Consider the following 18,195-nt stretch of genomic DNA (forward strand, 5'->3'; position numbering starts at 1 on the left):
CGGGCTGCGGCACTGTGAACGCAGGACGTGGCACCAGCAGCAGCTCATGGCTTGCCCACTTGGGCTCCGCAGCCACGGGAGGAAGTGGGGAGAGCAAAGCCGCGCACGGGACGGAGACCCGCGGGTAACTGGCCCCGCTCCGACGGCCGCGGCTGCCACGGTATACATGCCGCGCGGGCCGGAGGGACCGATGGGGCCCACGGGGATGCTGCCCAGACCGGCCGCCCGGCGCTGCGGAACCGGTTAAGAACCGATTGGGAACCGACTGGGCACCGCGCGCAGCTCGCGAGTCCGGCGGGCCGGCCCCGCCCTCCGCGCACGCGCGGGGGCGGCTCGGGGCGGCCGTAAATCGGGGCGTGCGCGGCGTGCGGGGCCCGCAGTGAGCGGTGCCGTCCGGTTGCGCGATGCATTGTGGGCGCGGCTGAGGAAGTAAAATGGCGGACCTGGCAAACGAAGGTAGGCGGGAGTTGCAGGCGTTGTTACTCTGGCCCACAGCGGCCCCGCGCTGCCGTGGGCCCCGGCGCGGCCCGGCGCGGCCCGGCGATCCGCGTTCAGGGCCGTGTCCGGGAGCGCCACCTCCCTGCGGTCTTCCTGGTCCCAGTGGGGCCAGCGGCCGGACAAAGGGAGCGCCTTGGCCGGGCCACCGCGCTGTCCGCGAGGCGGGGACGGACGAAGCCAGGTTGGGGCCTGCGTCCTTAGGTGCTTCACGCGGGTCGCTGCTCCCTGGACATGGACAGCGGGCCCGGTGCAGTGCGCGGGCCCTGGAGCGCGGCAGCGAGCGCTGCGTCTCGGCCCTGGCTCTGAGCCGCTTTGTGCGCCGCCTTGTCCAGTTGCTTTTTGAAGTTATTGTCCACAACTTTCGCACCACTGTAAATCTTTCCTTTGCTTACAGTCATGTTAATATTTTCTTTAGTTAAAACGATTAATAGAAGGGCTCTGTAAAACAAGGTGGGATACCATAGTAGTATTGTATTTTCTTGAGCTGAAATCATCAGAGTTCTGCTAGTAAACTGGCTTCACGTTTTTCTGAAGAGCTGTAGGAGAACGTGGGCTGCAGTATTGCAGTATTTGGGTATTCTGCCCCAAAGTGTGTACAGTGGTGTTTTAAGTGGCAGTGGGTATCTATATTTTGCCTTGGGGAATAACAAATGTCTCTCAGTGTTTTGGCAAAAGCTAGTTTGCCCTGCTGTCGCTGTTGTTTCTCATAATTTCTCTCAGCTAATGGAAGAGGGAAAGAAATACCCAGAGGGAGGTGAATGGAAGCACACGTGAGGCCCCTTCTTTCAGGATTGTTTCTTACTTTTGAACTCTGTGTCAGTGGCAATTACTGTTCTGATATTAATGTTAAACAACAGGAAGCAAATAAATGTTGTAGGTGCAGCCTTTGAAGATGAAGCCTACAAACAACTAACAATACTATTACGCTTAAGTTAACAAATCCTGTGATGCGGCATGTCTTAGGCTGTTGACTTCAAGACTCAAGATGAATTGTCAGTGCCTGAGGAGGCATGATAAGTGGTCTCAAGAATAGTAGTAGGCAAATCTGTTATGCAATTTATGAGAAGCTTAATGTCAGTATTTAATTTATATACTGCCATTATAATCACCTTATAATAAATTTTAATGAGTTCTTCCATTCTCTTTGAACCAGAAGCTTGGCAATAGCTATCTTAAGTCATGCTAGCCCCTCACTTTACCTCCCCTTTCTGCTGCTTAGAGTTTACCAGTATTTATTACATCTTTTGATGATGACTTGTTGTGTATTTCTATCTCTACTTCTGTTTTTCTGCAGGGTCTTATAGACTGTCTAGGATAGCAAGGGGGAGTGTGATCCCATCCTTATGACCCTTTCCTGCCTCCAGAGACTTACCTCACCTGTAAACATCTTTAGTTTATATTCACCAGTCTTTCCAGAGTTGTCCCCTTCAGCTGTTGCTGTTCTGCTGCTTCTTGCAGTAAGAATGTGATACAATCTTTCTTCAGACGAAGCAAGATCAGCTGCTTTGGAACTGTTGTCTCCTCCTTCTAATATCATTAGATATTAGATAGACTGTTATTAGATATAGATATTATATAGATAGATAATTAATTATAGATATTATATAGACTGTTGCTAGTTTTGTTCCCTTCAGTTCCATATTTGAGGTGTATGTTCTTTGTGTAACAGTGGAAATATATGCGCTTCCTGGAATTCGCATCTTTCTGCTGAAACTTGGAGAATTCTTTTGTCTTTCTACTTGGCTTATTTGCGCTCTGTTATGGCAAGGATCTTCTCAGATGACTGTTTTCTCCTCATACTTAAACACATCAGTTAGTTTTATTTTTCCATTGTTTAGGTGAATACTTTCCTTCCTTGTGCCCAGATATTTTCGCCAAAATATGTCAAGTAACTATTTTGGTACTGATAATTCTTTGACCTTCTGGTTCATATTGGTCTTCTCTTGTTCATGGCATTTGATAGCTCAATGTTCATGTTCACAAAAAAGTGTGATTACAGCAAAGTTCTTAAGGTTCCTTAATTTTGATTGATCTGTACAACAGTACTGTCTCAATCATACTTGGTTGTGAGGTGTGAAGCCAATTATACATACTACTATGACACCTAGTAGACACAAGTACCTAGAATGAGGTTTCAGTCATTCTTGCAGACTGTTTTTGTTTGGCATGTTTAAACAGTAGGTTTTATAGTAGAAATTGTCTTCATGGGTGACTTAGGTACTAGAAATCCAGACTTGGTGCCATGTACATCTGTGATGTGGCGAAAACTTGTTCGACTTTGGGCCACAAGAATACACTTCTGCTTTAGCAACAATGAACCGGGATGACTGGGAGGAGACCGTGCTGGATATGGCGAAGAAGCTCCGAGCATATGCAGATACCGTACATAGCCCCATACAGGCAACAATTGCAGCTGTGGGAACATGTATGCAAAACTTCCAAGACAAAATAGAGGAGAATCCAAGAAATTCAGGGAGGACCTTCTTCCAGTCTCGACGGTACAGACGGTCGTCTGTCCATGCAGGTGAAACTCAAGATTTTTACCTGTTTGATTACTGCAACAAACCTTTTCCTGGCCTTGAAAAGTACGGAGTTTCATGCTGCCTGTGTCCTCTCATCTTACTAATGCAAAGTGCTTTTAACCTGTAACTTTTACCATGGCACCTGTCTTTCATTGGTGTTTCTGTTTCCAACAGTATATTAGCTATTTTTACCTTCTAGGTTCTGATGTCTCTTAGACTATTGAATGTTTTACATCACTGCTGAGCTGTCAGTACTGCCTCCAAGTAACCATTTTACTAATGTCCTTTGCAGTTTCAAACTGTTTTAATGGATTTTCTTTCTGTGATGCATTTCTTCAAAGCTTCAAGCATTTCCTCTAATAATTACTTATTTTTTTCATTTTTCTTGTTCCTCAAATCTTCTTCATCCACCTAACCTAGTGAGTAGGTAAAACTGCTCCCCTACCTCTTAATATAGAAGTGATGACCTACCTTATCTTGACAGAAGAAGGTTGTTTGTTTAAGGGAGTCCTCTACTTCATAGAAGGGGGCTAAAAGATGAGGTAGTCACAGTGTCACTTTCCGAAGAAGTTTGTACAATGAAGTTTCCTAGGAACAGATCCTGGTCTTGGCTTTGCCTGACATGGTGGGAGACGAGCTATTAAGTGTGAAGCTAATGAAGAGGAGGAGAGAGAAACTTCTCCCTAGCTGTGTGAAGTTTGATTGACTTTGCTGCAAACATTTAGTGACATTGTGATAAAGGTTTTGTGGACTGTAATTTTGAGAGTGATTATTGAAAACCAGGATTTTAGACTGGTGAGCACAATTGTTAATGGTACTAATGTATAAAGTAGTTACTGGATGTTCTTAGAAACTTTCTTTGAAGTCTTTGGTACTTCACTGCCACACGTGTTAAGTGTCAGTTTTAAGACAATCCAGCTAGAATACTAAAGAGAACTAGCACCTTCCTGTTGGTCCCATATATTTATGGGAACCTGAATGCTTTTCTCATTAACTTGCAGCTAATACACAACTAGTAATTTGCTTATCTATAACTTACTGCTGAAGCTGCACTTTTAAGACAACAGGATCCTCTTGTATGGGGAATTAATTACTTTATCTTTCTAGTGGCTGAAAGGTGATACAAATTTTTCTCAGGGCTAAAATTTGATGGCTGTGTTCACATTTCCCTTTCAGGAGGTGTCTGCAACTTACTTGGCTTTATGAAATTGCTGAGCATACAGTTCACAATCATAAGAGGTTTACTGTATGTAACTGCCTTAAGTTAATTAGAGGCTAGAGAGCAGTGGTGCAGGAAGGGACCTGGGGGTTCTGGTCAATGGCAAGTCGGATCTGAGTCAGCAGTGGCCTGGAGCCAGGAGGGCCAAACATGTCCTGGGGGGCATCAGGCCAACTGGGCAAGGGAGGGGGGATTGTGTCTTTCTGCTCTGCACTGGGGCAGCCTCACCTTGAGTTCTGGGGGCAGTTTTGGGCACCACAGTTTAAAAAAGACATTAAGCTAATAGTGAGTGCCCAGAGAAGGGCTGCAAGTACGGGGAAGGTTCTAGAGGGGAAGCCATATGAGGAGCTGCTGAGGGCACTTGGTTTGTTCAGCCCAGAGAAGGGGAGACTGAGTGGAAACCCAATGCAGTCTTCAGCCTCCTCATGAGGGGCAGGTACCAGTTTCTACACTCTCATTACCAATGACAGAGCTTGAGGAAACAGCATCAATCTGAGTCAGGGGCTTGGATACCAGGAAGAGATTTTTCACCCAGAGAGAGGTTGAGTATATAAAACTTCTCAGGGCAGTGGTCATGGCACTAAGCCTGAGTTCAAGAAGTGTTTGGACAATGCTCTGTCACTTGGTGGCCTTTTTGGGGTGCCCTCTGCAGGGCCAGGAGTTGGACTCAATGTTCCTAATGGGTCCCTTCCAACTCAGCCTATTTTATGATTTTATGAAATGCATAGAAGGTGAGCAAACTGAAGTAGCTCCTTTCAGACTAATCAATATAATTTCTTTACCAGACCTGTAGGATGGTGACATTGCTTCTGTGCTGTTTCGGTGGTGGGGGGAATGCAAGGTATTGGGGGTTGCCCTGATTGTTCATTCTGCTTGTCTCATGATAGATTTTGGACAGAGGAACATCTGCTGTTACTTTGAGGGAAGATGTCACATTCACCACTGACTCTGTCTGCAGAATCTAGAAACAAAAATTTTTTTCCCCCCCCATGGTGACTTCAAATGGATTAGTGGGTGCAAAGTTAGGCTGAGTGATTTGTCCTAATAATTTATACCCAGGCAGCACCATAAAGATCTATTTAATTGATAAGACGGAGCTATCTAAATGCTTTAATACTTCTTGTTAACACTTTTTTGATTTCTTTATATATATTTTATCTACATTACAAAGTAGTAGGCTTGCCTTATGGCTTTGTTTTTCCTCATATGAAAATAAGCTACTTTTTTCTTTTCTGACTTGTAACATTTGCAGAAGTATCTTTTCCCCATGTCAGTTCTATTCATCATGACATCACTTGTGGAGTCTGACCATGAATTATCCAGTTGTGTTTCTTATTCTTTCTGACATGAAGTATGGCTGGATTTTGCTTGTGGAGGTCTTTCTGCAGATAAGCTCTTAGTGGCAGCTTGCTCTTTGCTCTGAGTCTATTGTTAGCTATTGAAAAAGAATCTTGTGTTGTTTTCAACACCTTTTGAATTTTATAGTGCCACAAATTGTCTGTATTTCTTCATATGTTACGTTTAGCATGCTTATTCTGCTCTTCATAATGTAAATGGTGAAAAAATCCCCAAGAGCATTTATTGTGGCCTGCAATGTTCCAATAATCATATTTAAACCTATCTTTGAACTTTTTATTTTCTTGACTCTTAGATGAGTGTTTCACAAGTGATAAATTACCACTCCGAGTATTTTCAGTCAGTTAACAGCGTTATTGCTCTTCTTTTTAACACTTATTCATTGTTCACAGGTATGCCTTTTCTCTCAGGTGGTGTATTACAAAGCGTTACAGCTGGAGTAGCTATTCCAAATTTATATGCTTCTGGTGTCGAAGAGTGCTTGAAATTGGAAGCAGGGACTTGCTTGCCAAGAAGTTGCGCTGTAGGTTGTTTTTTTTCCTGCCTCATGTAGTTTTCCATGTAATCAGGCACTATTCCATTTCTAAGTGTAATTTGGAGTGAATTTAAAAAGAAAAAATGTTTGAAACATTGTAGTTCTCAACTTTAAAAATAAATTCTTGTCCTAATAATGTGGCTACAGCAGATCTGGTGAGGTCTTGAAAGTTGTTTCCATGACATGGTTCCTTCTAAAATTTAAAGTTTAACATGAATCACTGAGATAAGCATGTCCTGTGAAGAGAGTGGGAGTGTTCAGCCTAGATGAAAGAAGTCTTCAGAGAGGCACATCTGGATCGAATCAGGGTCTGTCAGGAGGTTATTAGACAGACCCAGGCCCATCAGAGTGGTGTATATTGAAAGGACAAAGACAAAAGGTGAGAGGTGGAATGGTATGTTCAGACTGGAAACAGGGAAAAGGTTGGGTTTTTCTGGTGGTGGTAGGGTTTTTTTTTCACCATGAGGGCAGTCAAGCAGTAGGGAAGAGATTACCCTGCTTAGCCTCCACCTTGGATGTTAACCTGATTAACCTGGCCTGACATCATAACTGACTTTACTTGAAGCAGGAGATTGGACTAGAGACATCCATCCTCATTTATGGTGTGTCCTTATGGTAGAGGCCCAATGGGCTCAGCAGTGAAGAAGGCCAGCTTATCTGGCCCTTGTCACTGCTGTGCCATGTAATATACTCTGTGAGCCTGAGAACTCTAGAGATATACACTTCTGCAGGTGTTCCTTTCTATTTTCATAAGAACCCATGGTTTGGGTTGGAAGAGACCACTGAAGACACCCACCCACCCACCCCCACCCCCCAACCTCCCCGTGTTCAGGGATACCTTCCACTAGACCAGGTTGCTCCAATCCCCATCCAGCCTGGCCTTGAATATTGCCAGGGATGCCGTCCAGAGGTCCATGAAGTAACCTGTGCCAGGGCCTCATCACCCTCACAGGGAAGAATGTCTTTCTAATATCTCATCTAAATTTACCTTCTGTCAGTTTGAAGCCATTCTTCCTTGTCCAAAGTCCCACTTCTGTGGAGCCTCTTTAGGCACTGGAAGGGGCTCTGATGTCTCTCCAGAGCCTTTTCTTCTCCAGGTGAACACCCTCGGCTCTCCCAGCCTGTCCCCAGAGCAGAGGGACTCCAGCCCTTGGAGCAGCTCCGTGGCCTCCTCTGGACTGGCTCCAGCAGCTCCACGTTCTCCTGATGTTGTTCCCCAGGGCTGGAGGCAGCTCTGCAGGTGGGGTCTCACCTGAGTGGGGCAGAGGGGCAGAATCCTCCCCTCCCCTGCTGCCCATGCTGGGGGAATCAGCCCAGCACAGCAGGGGGGTTTCTGTGTGCCAGTGCCCATGGCCAGGGCATGTTGAGCTTCTTATCCACCTGCACCCACAAGTCCTTCTCCCCATGCCTTTTCTCAATCCATTCTCCCCTCAGCCTGTGTTTGTGTTTGGGATTGCCCTGACACAAGTGCAGGAGTTCCACTTGGCCTTGTAGACATGCATAAGGTTTGCACAGTCCCATCTCTCCAGCCTGTCTGGATGACATCCCTTCCCTCCAGCGTATCAGCCACACCACACAGCTTGGTGTCATTGGCACCACATTCTTGTGGGTGCTCTCAATCCCACTGTTCAAGTCACCAACAGAGATACTAAGCAGTGCTGGTCCCAAACTTGGTCTCCACTTTGACAGTGAGCTATTGACTGCAACTCTGAGTGCAGCCACCAGCAAATTCCTTATCCAGGGAGTGGTCTGTCTGTCCAATTTGGAGAGAAGGATCTCCTGTGGGACAGTGTCAAATGTTCTTCACAAGTCTAGGTAGACTGTCAGTTGCTTTTCCCTTGTCCACCAACACTGTAACACAATCACCGAACCAAATTTGTCAGGTGTGGTTTGCTCTAAGTGAAGCCATGTTGGCTCTTGCCAATCACTGTTATTTTCCATGTGCCTTAGCACAGTTTCCAGGAGGGTCTGCTCCATGATTTTGCCAGGCACAGAAGTGAGGCTGGCCAGCCTGTAGGGCCCCAAGTCTGCCTTTTCTCCATTTTTATAAAGGGGGTTATATTTCCCCTTTTCCAGTCACTGGGTACTTCCTCAGATGGCCATGACTTCTCAATGAATGGAGAATGGCTTAGACACTTCCTCTGACAATCCCTTAGGACTCAGATGCATTTTATCAGTGCCCATGGACTTGTGCACCTTCAGCTTCCTTAGATGGTCTCAGGCCTTTTCCTATAGCAAGTGGTCCTTCATTCTGCCAGTGCCTGCTGCTTTCCCCTTTTATAACTTGGGTGGAGTGTTTGGAGCAGTTCTTTTGGAACACAGAGTCAAAGACATCATTGAGTACCTCAGCTCTCCATATCCACGGAAACCATGTCTCCTGTTTCCTGCTGGAGAGGGCCCCCAGCCTCTCTTATATCTCTTTTCCCCAGCCTTTCTCGTATCACCAATGTACCTACAGAAGCTTTTCTTGTTGCCCTGGACCCCTTGGATTTTTTTTCAAGGAGTCATTTCATGCTGCAATAAAGGTCTGACATCTTGTGGCTGCTAGAGGTGCACCAGCTGCAGTGGTTGCATTCATGTGAGTGGATGTTTTGCCTAGCTGTGGGAAATGTGGTTGCCATGGGAGTTTGCTACAGCTACTAGTGGTCACACATCTAGGTTAAAAATCTCATAGTAAATAGTATATATGACTTGAAGATTTTATCTCTTCATGAGCAATGGAGGTAGTATTTTCTGTTTCTGCATTCTGATTTCCACAGCTTTTAATAGGACATGTTTTTCTGACAGGACATAGGGCATTTATTGATAGTAATGACTTGATGGTAAAATGTTAAAGAAATTTAGCCTGTGAAATCCAGCTCTTGGAGGTTTTTGTAGTTATTCTTGCAGGTTGAAATACCTGCAAAGTGAATAAACTGCAGGAATGAGTTCTGTGGATTCAGCTTGTTTTCAGTTGTGGATTCAATTTGATTTGACAGCCTAAAACCATTCAGGTTTTATTATTCCAGATCTTGAGATTGGAGAGGTACCGTCTCTGATGTTAATTATTGAAGTTTGCTTTCCTTTTTACATGCTTGGACTTTACCTGAACACCTTTATCAGTGCCAACTTAGAAACATGGCAAAACAAAGATCTGGAGAAATGTCGATTTTCTAATTATATGCTTCTCTGAAGAAAAAAAAAGAAGTCTAATCCTCAGTTTTTAAGAACTGTGTACTCTGACTGCTCATCTGTTGAAGGAAAGCTCATGTTCTCTTACATGAATTCTACCTGAAGTTTGAAGGTTGAGGGTTTTTCCTTCATATATCATGCTTTATTTTCTTTATAAGTTGCTGACAGGTTAGTGGACCAGGCAGATCCATTTTACCATAGGTCATTCCTCAGACACCCTGCTTAACAAAAGCATGCTTGAGAACATGACCATCTGGCCCAGAGGTTGACTAGTACAAATAACAGTGGAACTCTTCTTTTGAACCAGCATTTGACTAGAAAAACCAAAGAGCTACCTAACATCTGCAAAACTAAAACCTAGTATGTGTGTTCTTCTGTTGATGGAAACATGGTATGTGTAAGTGCTTTTGTATGAAAAGCATGAAATGGTAGAGAGCTCTACATAAATGCATTTAAAAACATAACTAGAAATAGGAACCAAAAGCAGGAGCTGGACATTTGAATGGGAAATTTAACACTAGAATTTTTTACCAAGTGCAGAAATGGATGATTGAGGGCAGTAATACTTTGCTTTTGATGCCTTCAATGAAAATGGTTAACCAAAATTTAAATAAGGCTTAGAAAAATACGCAGTATTTAATGACGATAGTCAGATTAGGCAATCCAGTGATCCCTTCTTGCCTTGGGCTAGAATTAGGGAGATATTTCTAGCACTGTGTTCTTGTTGCAGACTTCAGAAAGGACGAAATGAACAAGTGTTCCCTGTGTCTGTTCCTGAGTAAGCACTGGTACAGTTGTTAGCTCTGAGTGTCTGTTGTCTCACAGTCATTCCTGACCCTGTCAGTTTGTCTCACAGTCAACAAGATCAGTGGTGAAATTCTTGGACCTTGAATACTGGATGACTGTGTTCCTTCAGTGCACAAAGACTATCAAATGTTGCACCAGTATTCCCTTTTTCAGGTGTAGTAACAGGCCTGGCCGTAGTTTGCTTTATTAGATCCTTTTGCCATTCTCATTTGTCATAGCTGGATGCAATGTCAAATAGTTGGAGTTTTTTCACTCTATTTTTCGTTTTTCTTTCATCTGTTTCTTTTTTTCCTGGGAGCTTTCTGCTGTTCTGGACATCTGTCTTCTTTTTTCCCCAAGTGCTTAGTTTTCAATCACTGGACTCCATCTCCTATTTTGTTGTGTTACTTTTTGTTAATTTCTCTGGCTACCCATTATGTCTTTCACCAGTTTTCCCATGCTTTTCTCTTCACTCTGCATTGTTGTTGGATCTGTTTTTCTTTGCTTTCTTCTCTCTCAGTACCTCCGTCCTTTATTATGTACTAGACAGACAAGTAGTTTTTTGTTTGGTTCTCCTTGGTATTTGTGGAATTTGGTGCAGGAGTCTCTTGTAAGGTGTGCATGACAATCAAGTCTCACATTCTGGTCGATCTCCCTATTAATTGGTTTGGCAGAGGGCAGGCTGCTGTAGCAGTAGCACTAATGAACACTAAAGTATACCACATGTTATTAAGAAATAACTGTCACTTTGAAGTCAAGGGTCAACAGCTTGGCCATTGCCTCAGTGAAGCCTTCCATGCTGAGGCCAAGGGAATGAAAATGGATCCCTGGCTTATTTCAACACACTCTGGTTCTTGGGACAGGTATTAATTTAAGGGTCTGTATTGTTTTCACTTCTGAAATGGATTGCCTGCATTGCTCTTATTAATAAGCATTTTTAAGATTCTGCAGTATTTGATGGATAGATTAACTTAAAAAATAAAGGAATAAAAAAGGGAAAAAAAAGCAAGCAAAATGATGTCATAAGTAGTTTAATTTCTTGATTAATTTTACCTTTTATAGAACAAGTTATGCCAATCTTGCAAGATCGGTCTTGCAGTGTTTTTTTGCTTTGTTGTGTTATCCCTTTGAGTTAGATTCACAGAAAAGTAGAAGGAGGCTCTTCTACCCTCACAATTAAATGCACTGTTCTGGTAATTATTTTCATAATTTTGTGTCTGTAAATTAAAATTTCACTTTTCCAGCCAAACTGATCTAACACTAGCATTTCCCAAATGGACAGTTTCATCCCTTTTTCCTTATATGGTGATCCAAGCACTTTACTGATGCTGCAGCTGATTTATGGAAGATTTTGTGATACTGTTCTTTTTTTTCGTCCAAGGTAATTCTTCTTGATAGCTTTATATTCCCTTTTTTTTATGCTAGCCTTTCAAGCTCTGAAAGTTTTAAAATTTTTAATTTTCTTAGATGTCTAAACTTGTTTGTAAGACTGGATAATTGCAAAGTTGGAACTTTTTGGCTTACTTCTTTGCAAATCTAGCTCTTCCTAAATCCCATTTTCCAGACTGAAAGATAGTCTGAAATATTGTACTCATCTTTAGCCCTACAAACATGGAGGAGGGCTGCTGACTGCATAGTGCATGTGCAGCTTCTCAAGTATAACTCAAACACACGGTGCACCAGTTTGTTGAACTCTGAGGAATTCTCTGCTTTATCACACACACTCCCCCTGTGTATGTGTATTTTTGTTATTCAGGACACTGAGATAGTTGTGGAATCTTGAAGGACAATGGAAATACACACTCATTCTAGACATTGATTCTGCTCTTGTAGACTAGATGCTGATGTGCTTATTTAGGAAATAGCATTCTGCTAATATTTGATTCAGAGCTTTAAGATGAAAGTACATGTAGTCTTAAATTATGCAGAAAAGACTGGTTCCTCTTTAATGTGTAATACATCCGGTTTGAATTTTAGACCTGCACATAGTGATTTAGGACTTTTCTAAAGTTTTCAATGATAATGAAATACTAGTGAAATCAAATGTCAGTGTTAGGTGACCTTTAAGAAGGGGATATGTATGGATGTACATCAAACTTCCTTTTCATTAATGCGTGACAGTGGGGAAGGAAAAGCATCTGGTCAGCTAGTGAACTGCTGCAGCAAAGGGTCTTTTCCTTCTGATGTACTAAAATATGGTACAAGTACTAGATTGAAAGCCATCTGAAGGGGAAACAAATAGCTTTCAGACATTTAATTGTGTTGTTTGCCTTAAAACACTCCCCTTTACTTCTGGAGATCAAGTCCTTATAAACATCTATTACCAGGAACTGGTAGAAACAATATGTGTAACTGAGATATAAACAGCTTAGGGATTCATTGTTGGTAAAAGCATCATAGAACATAACATTTTCATAATAGTCAATAAAAATGTGGTTGGAAAAAGCCCCAATGATTTCTCTTTTTACAGAAAAACCTGCCATTGCTCCACCTGTCTTTGTATTTCAGAAGGATAAAGCACAGAAGGTAAGGAGATACTGATACTTTTTTTTGGTTTTGTTCTTAGCCCTGACTCCTTCCTTCCATGGTGATCAGCCCTTTGTCTATATTGCTGTGAAGCTGAAGATGGCTAGTAGACCATTAACATCATTAATGGGCATAGGGCAAACAGGTACTGAAGGGCTAAAAGTGGGAAGATGTATGGTGGTTTCACAATACAGGTAGCTGTTCAGACAGAAGATGGACCAATGTGGAAGAAAGTGTGGTGAAGGTGTGTCTTGAATATGTGGCAGAGGAGTGCTGACACTTGAGTTGCATGACAAAGCTACAAAAATTTGTTTTTCTGATAATAGGGTTGAGATAAACCAAAGAAAACTGGTCCAGATTATTGTTTTTTACTTCAGTGTATTTAAATGTCTCTCATATCTTTGGTTAGTATGCTGTGAAGTGTCTAGTTACCTTGGGAAATAGTAATTCTGTTCCATTATCTCAATAGGGTGTTTAATTCTTTCTGGTTAATAGTAAAAGCTATTAAGATTTATGGTGGGGAAAAAAAAATAAATCAGTTACTCTTGTTTCTGTTAAAGATGGTGGGAACCAAGAGAGGTTCCTGTTGGATCACTGGATTGTTTTGTTATCTGTGGAGTCAGAAATGTTTGAATTGAAATACTGAACCATTTTTCAGTTGATAGCTTTTCTTTGGTTTGGAAAAAGTACCAGACTCAAGCTTTCTCACAGGTTCAGTAGGCATATTCCTCAGCAGGAGCTAAATTGTTTCTCAGCCTGTAAAGGTTTTAAGTCTGCTGTCCTAATATTAGCTAATCGAATTAAATCTGCCAGAGAGTAAGTACTTTCAAGACATTATTTTAATTACATTTTTACAGTGGCTGTTTACGTATACCTTGGAATGAAGGGAGTGGTAGTGTTTGCGCTACCAATTTTGATCATGTTTCCTTTTAGGAAGCAGCTTCTTAACTTCCTAACAGTTAACCACTGTTGCTTAGACTGTTCTGAAGTTGCATCATGGTGAGTGTTCTCTGCAGGTGTCCTTTACCCTGGTGGTGATCATAGCGGTGTGCAATCCAGGCAGAGTGACATGGTCCTGTGTCCTTTTTTGCTGGACTAGTCTTTACATGCCAATACCATACAGATAACAGTTCTTGTACTCACAAGTTCCTTCATGTTGTACATTTGCTTCTGCACTCCTCCAGAGGCCTGCACACTGCATGCCTTCAGCATTAAGCTGTGCAAGGCTCTGCACTGGGCTGTGAGAGAGCTGTTTCACTCTGATTGGTCTCAACAAAATATTTGTAAAAATACATTATACCTTTTATTAATATATTCTGGGGCTGGCAGAGAGGATCCAGGGAGGGAGATCTGTGATTTAATCTGCCCAGCTGCCCCTGAGGATGCTGAGGTGGTGCTGAGCAGTTAACTGTATTCAGGACCGCCTCTGCCTCAGCACAGACAGAAAGTCTGGCTTTGTTGGGTGAAGGGTCTGTGGGTTCCTGAGCATCTTGAAGGCACATGATTTAGAGATAAGTTGATCTAAATACCAAGTGGTGGTGGTGCTGTCGTGCTGTTGCTTTGGGCATGGAATAAGTCTGTCTTGGATGGAGAATAGGGCCTGTTCCTTGAAACAGATCAGAGAGTCTAGTAGTAGCATCTGTCAGTTAGTTGCCAATTTTCAAAATAGTAACAGATATGAATGCTTGTGCTAAACTATGTATTGCATGGAGATGTCGGATTTTTTTAAAAGAGGAAGGGGGGAGTGATTAATAATTTTAGTAGCTTTTATTGTGGTGTATTTGACACTGCAGAGAGGGACTTGTAGAAGCATCAGTGCTGTGCTTCTTGCAGTTTGATTAAATTAAGGGCTTTTTGGTCATGCCAATAGTTGTCTTTCGTAGTATAGATACAATAGCAGTATAGTCAGAACATGATGCTGTGAGCACAGAGTTACAGCCATTTAATCCATACTGTATATATCAGAATATAGCATTCGGGCTAGCTTTAATCAACTTAATTAAGGAAGAGTGCCTCAGGTTACATACTGGTTGAGATCTTTCACTGCATTTTCAGAAAGACTTAATAGCTAAGTGTTCCGAAGAAGGGTAAACTGTTACTGTTTCTGTAAAAGGTGCTTGATTAAGTACATTGCCTACCACAGAAGACTTATGGCCTTATTAAAGTTTACAGGGAAGTCCTGTAAACGGAGGAGTTTTTCCTAGAGCAGTGTTTTGAAGAGAATGCAAAAGTAACTTCAAAATTGTTGTTAAATAGCACACTACTTTAATATGTAGTTTCTTAATATAAATTACAATTTTACGTTTTGCGAAATGTCTATCAAGTCAGTCACTTTTTTCTGTAAGCAGAATTGTTAGTGGAGGCTTTTTAGTGCTGACAGCAGTCTGACAATAAGCTGAGGGGAGAGAAAGCATTGCGTTGTGTATTCAGTTAACTGTCTGTGATGGTTGTTCATATGCTTGCCTAGTGGTTTTCCACATGAACCTGGACATCCTGAGCAGATTTCATTGCACCATCTACAGATCCTCTTAGTATTACAGCTGGGTTGATATAATTCAGTGTTATTACTGACTTTTGTGGAGCTAACAGTAGTGTCTGCTATTAAGTTAAACAATGTTCTTTTTCTAGAAATCTTGACTTAAGTTTGTGCTTGGAAGGTGTCTGACATTTGGGTCATACCAACACCATAAAACACTTGAGGCTTGGAGCAGAGGGGCTGGAAAGCTGCCTGGTGGAGAAGGACCTGGTGGTCCTGGTCAACAGTGGCTGAACATGAGCCCAGGTGTACCCAGGTTGCCAAGACGGCCAATGGCACCTGGCCTGTACCAGCCACAGTGTGGCCAGCAGGACCAGTGCAGTGGCTGTCCCGTGTTAGGAACTGCTGTGGCATTTCAAATCCTGGGTTCAGTTTCATGACAAGAAAGTCATTGAAGGGCTGGAGCATGTCCAGAGAAAGGCAGCAGAGCTGGGGAAGAGTCTGGAGCACAAGGCTGATACAGAGCAGCTGAGGGAGCTGCGGGCGGCTCAGCCTGGTGAAAAGGAGGCTCAGGAGAGACCTTCTCACTCTCTACAACTCCCTGAAAGGAGGGTGGAGCCAGGTGGGGGTCAGGCTCTGCTAGGGAACAAGAGATAGGATGAGAGGAAATGACCTCAAGTTGTGCTAGGGTGTTTTAGGTTGGATATTGGGAATTTTTTCACTGAAAGGGCTGTTCAGCCCTGTCACAGCCACCCAGAACAGTGGTGGAATTCCCATCCCTACAGGGATTTAAAAGCTGTGTGGATGTGGTACCTGGGGACATGGATTAGTGGTGGACATGGCAGTGCTGAGGGAATGGCAGGACTCTGATCTTGGAAGAGTTTTCCAACCTGAACAATTTTATGATTTTATTATTTTTTTTCTCCACTGGAAATTGGAAAATGTTCACAATGTTCTAGGACAAAGTTCATACTAGTCTAGAAACTAATTTTTTAACTGCATCTTCCAGCTAAGGATGTATATGCTTGAATAAAACATCAGAACTTGCAATTTGACATGTTTATTTGGAGGGGACAAAAAGTGCATGGTGTTCATAATAGTGCTCCTTAATTTTACTTTCCTTAAGGAGGTTTGAGTTTTCTTTTGCAGTTAAAGACAGGATTAGTCTGTCCTTGTTTTAAATTTAGATGTGAATTAATGGTGGATGTCAAGTTGGTAGTTACTAAATATGAGTGAGTGTGCATTTTCATGATTTTCCTGTCTCCTTAGTGTCACAATGAGGGTGGCTGTGACAAACATTTAGGTCCCCTGATTTCAGGGCAGAGGGTGGTGAGAGAATAGGAGCAGGAGCGATCATTGGCACCAAGAAAATAACACTTTAATAAGGAATAAAAGAAAATGGGGACGATGCCCAAAAGCCAAACAACAATAACCAGGGAGAGCTCTGTGGGGGTGACCAACCAAAGACGAGAACAAAGGAAGGCACAACAGTATTGTTGAGGGTTAGGTGTCCTTTTTTTTTGGTTTTGTTGTTCTGGCCTGCCCGTGGAATTTTTACCCATTAGCTGCGAAGACAACCTAACTGTGGGTATTTAGTGGGTGATTGATAAAGGACAAAGAGTGGCCGGGCCCAGGGGAGGAAGGGGGCAGGAAAGGAGGGTGGGGACAGTTTTTGGCTGGCTTTCTTCGGCTTCGGGAAAAAGACATTTTCGTTTTTGCTGGGTCGTGGAGCTGCTGCAGTGGGGAGAAGGGAATTTTCGCCATCACCCAGACGGAGCTGCTGCTTCTTCTCCTTCTCCCCTCTTTGTTGGTGGCCTCGCACCCCCTGTCCTGCTGGGACGTGTGGCAGTGCCAGGCACCGCCGCGGAGCTGCTGATCCACCTCATCCACCGGCCCAGGATCTCTGCTCATCCCTGCTGTTCCAGCTGAGTGTTCCTCAGAGTCCTGCAGGAGCACCGGGACTGCCCGAGGGGGTTTGTGGAAACAAAGCCTCTCCTCCATCCCTTCCCCTCTCAGCCGAGAAAGCTGTCACAGGGCCCCTGGTTCTGTTTTCTTGTTAATGCTGTAGTTATTGTTGTTTGTTTGCATGGTTATACTAGTAAAGAACTGTTATTCCTATCCCCAGATCTCTGCCTGAAAGCCCCTTGATTTCAAAATTATAATAATTCGGAAGGAGGGGGGGTCTACATTCTTTCATCCCAAGGGAAGCTCCTGCTCTCCCTAACAGACACCTGTCTTCTAGAACCGAGACAAGTATATAACTTTAGGGGGGACCCTTAAGGGGACGAACATTCTAGTAGCCTAGCCATATAGGGAGCAACATTACCCAGTATGTAACTGACATGTAACTTATCTAACATAACAGCAGAGGGGTATCTTGGGAAAGGCTTTTAACTCAAATGAGAGATTCCCACGGCTTCAGATAGGTGGGTCTTCAGAGGCAATGGTCAGCTGGTTTGGGTCCCCAGCCAGGCTGAATTCCACACCTTAGCTGTTTGAGAACTGTTTTTACAATGTGTGGAATATAATCTTGCAAATATCTGAATAGTAGCACTGCTATTTGTGTTTCTGACAAGCAGAGTTTCTAGTGCTGACACCACTTGGAAATTTGCATCAGTTTAAGGCTCAAGCTGTTGAGATCTGAAAGCAATATGAAGTCTGAACCTCACTATGTTAGGCATAGAGTATTTCTGTTACTCCATTATCTATCCAAATAACTTCTTTATGAGCTAAGATGTGCTTTTCATAGCACTTTCTGAATTAAATATTTTAAATTGATGGATACAACTTATATCTGTGCTTAATATTAGACACTTCTTTGTTGTTTCTGTTCTGAAACTGATTTTGACTTCTGCCATAAAACCATTTTGTGACAAGTTTCTGGCCATAGGTTACTTTAAAGTAATTTTTCACTTCTAACATGCATTTCTAAGGTGAAATTATTCTGTTGTTTTTGGATTGACATATTTTTAAGCAAGTATGTTAGCTCAAATAAATTCAATTGCTAGTAGTGTAAAGAAACACTTAATCCAAAAATGTTTCTAAAGTAGTGTCACTTGTTCTGCAAGTGTGAACTGTGGTAATCTGGATGTTACTGATTGTCATC

General features: G+C 42.8%; 1 protein-coding gene across 2 annotated transcripts in view; it reads left to right on the forward strand.

Moving 5' to 3' along the window:
- The first annotated feature begins 332 nt into the window (after positions 1–332).
- RANBP3 (RAN binding protein 3) overlaps positions 333–18,195 on the forward strand; it is a 56,623-nt gene continuing 38,760 nt past the window's right edge. For both annotated transcript variants that reach the window (XM_014260089.2, XM_014260090.2), the window contains exons 1-2: positions 333–456; positions 12,558–12,613. In XM_014260089.2, coding sequence (XP_014115564.1) covers positions 435–456; positions 12,558–12,613 — 78 coding nt within the window. In that variant the 5' untranslated portion in view covers positions 333–434. The remainder of the gene's footprint in view (positions 457–12,557; positions 12,614–18,195) is intronic.

The sequence above is a fragment of the Pseudopodoces humilis genome, chromosome 28 (genome assembly GCF_049639895.1).
Source record: "Pseudopodoces humilis isolate 2021_Gansu_Grassland_sample_001 chromosome 28, ASM4963989v1, whole genome shotgun sequence".
Taxonomy (NCBI): Eukaryota; Metazoa; Chordata; class Aves; order Passeriformes; family Paridae; genus Pseudopodoces; species Pseudopodoces humilis.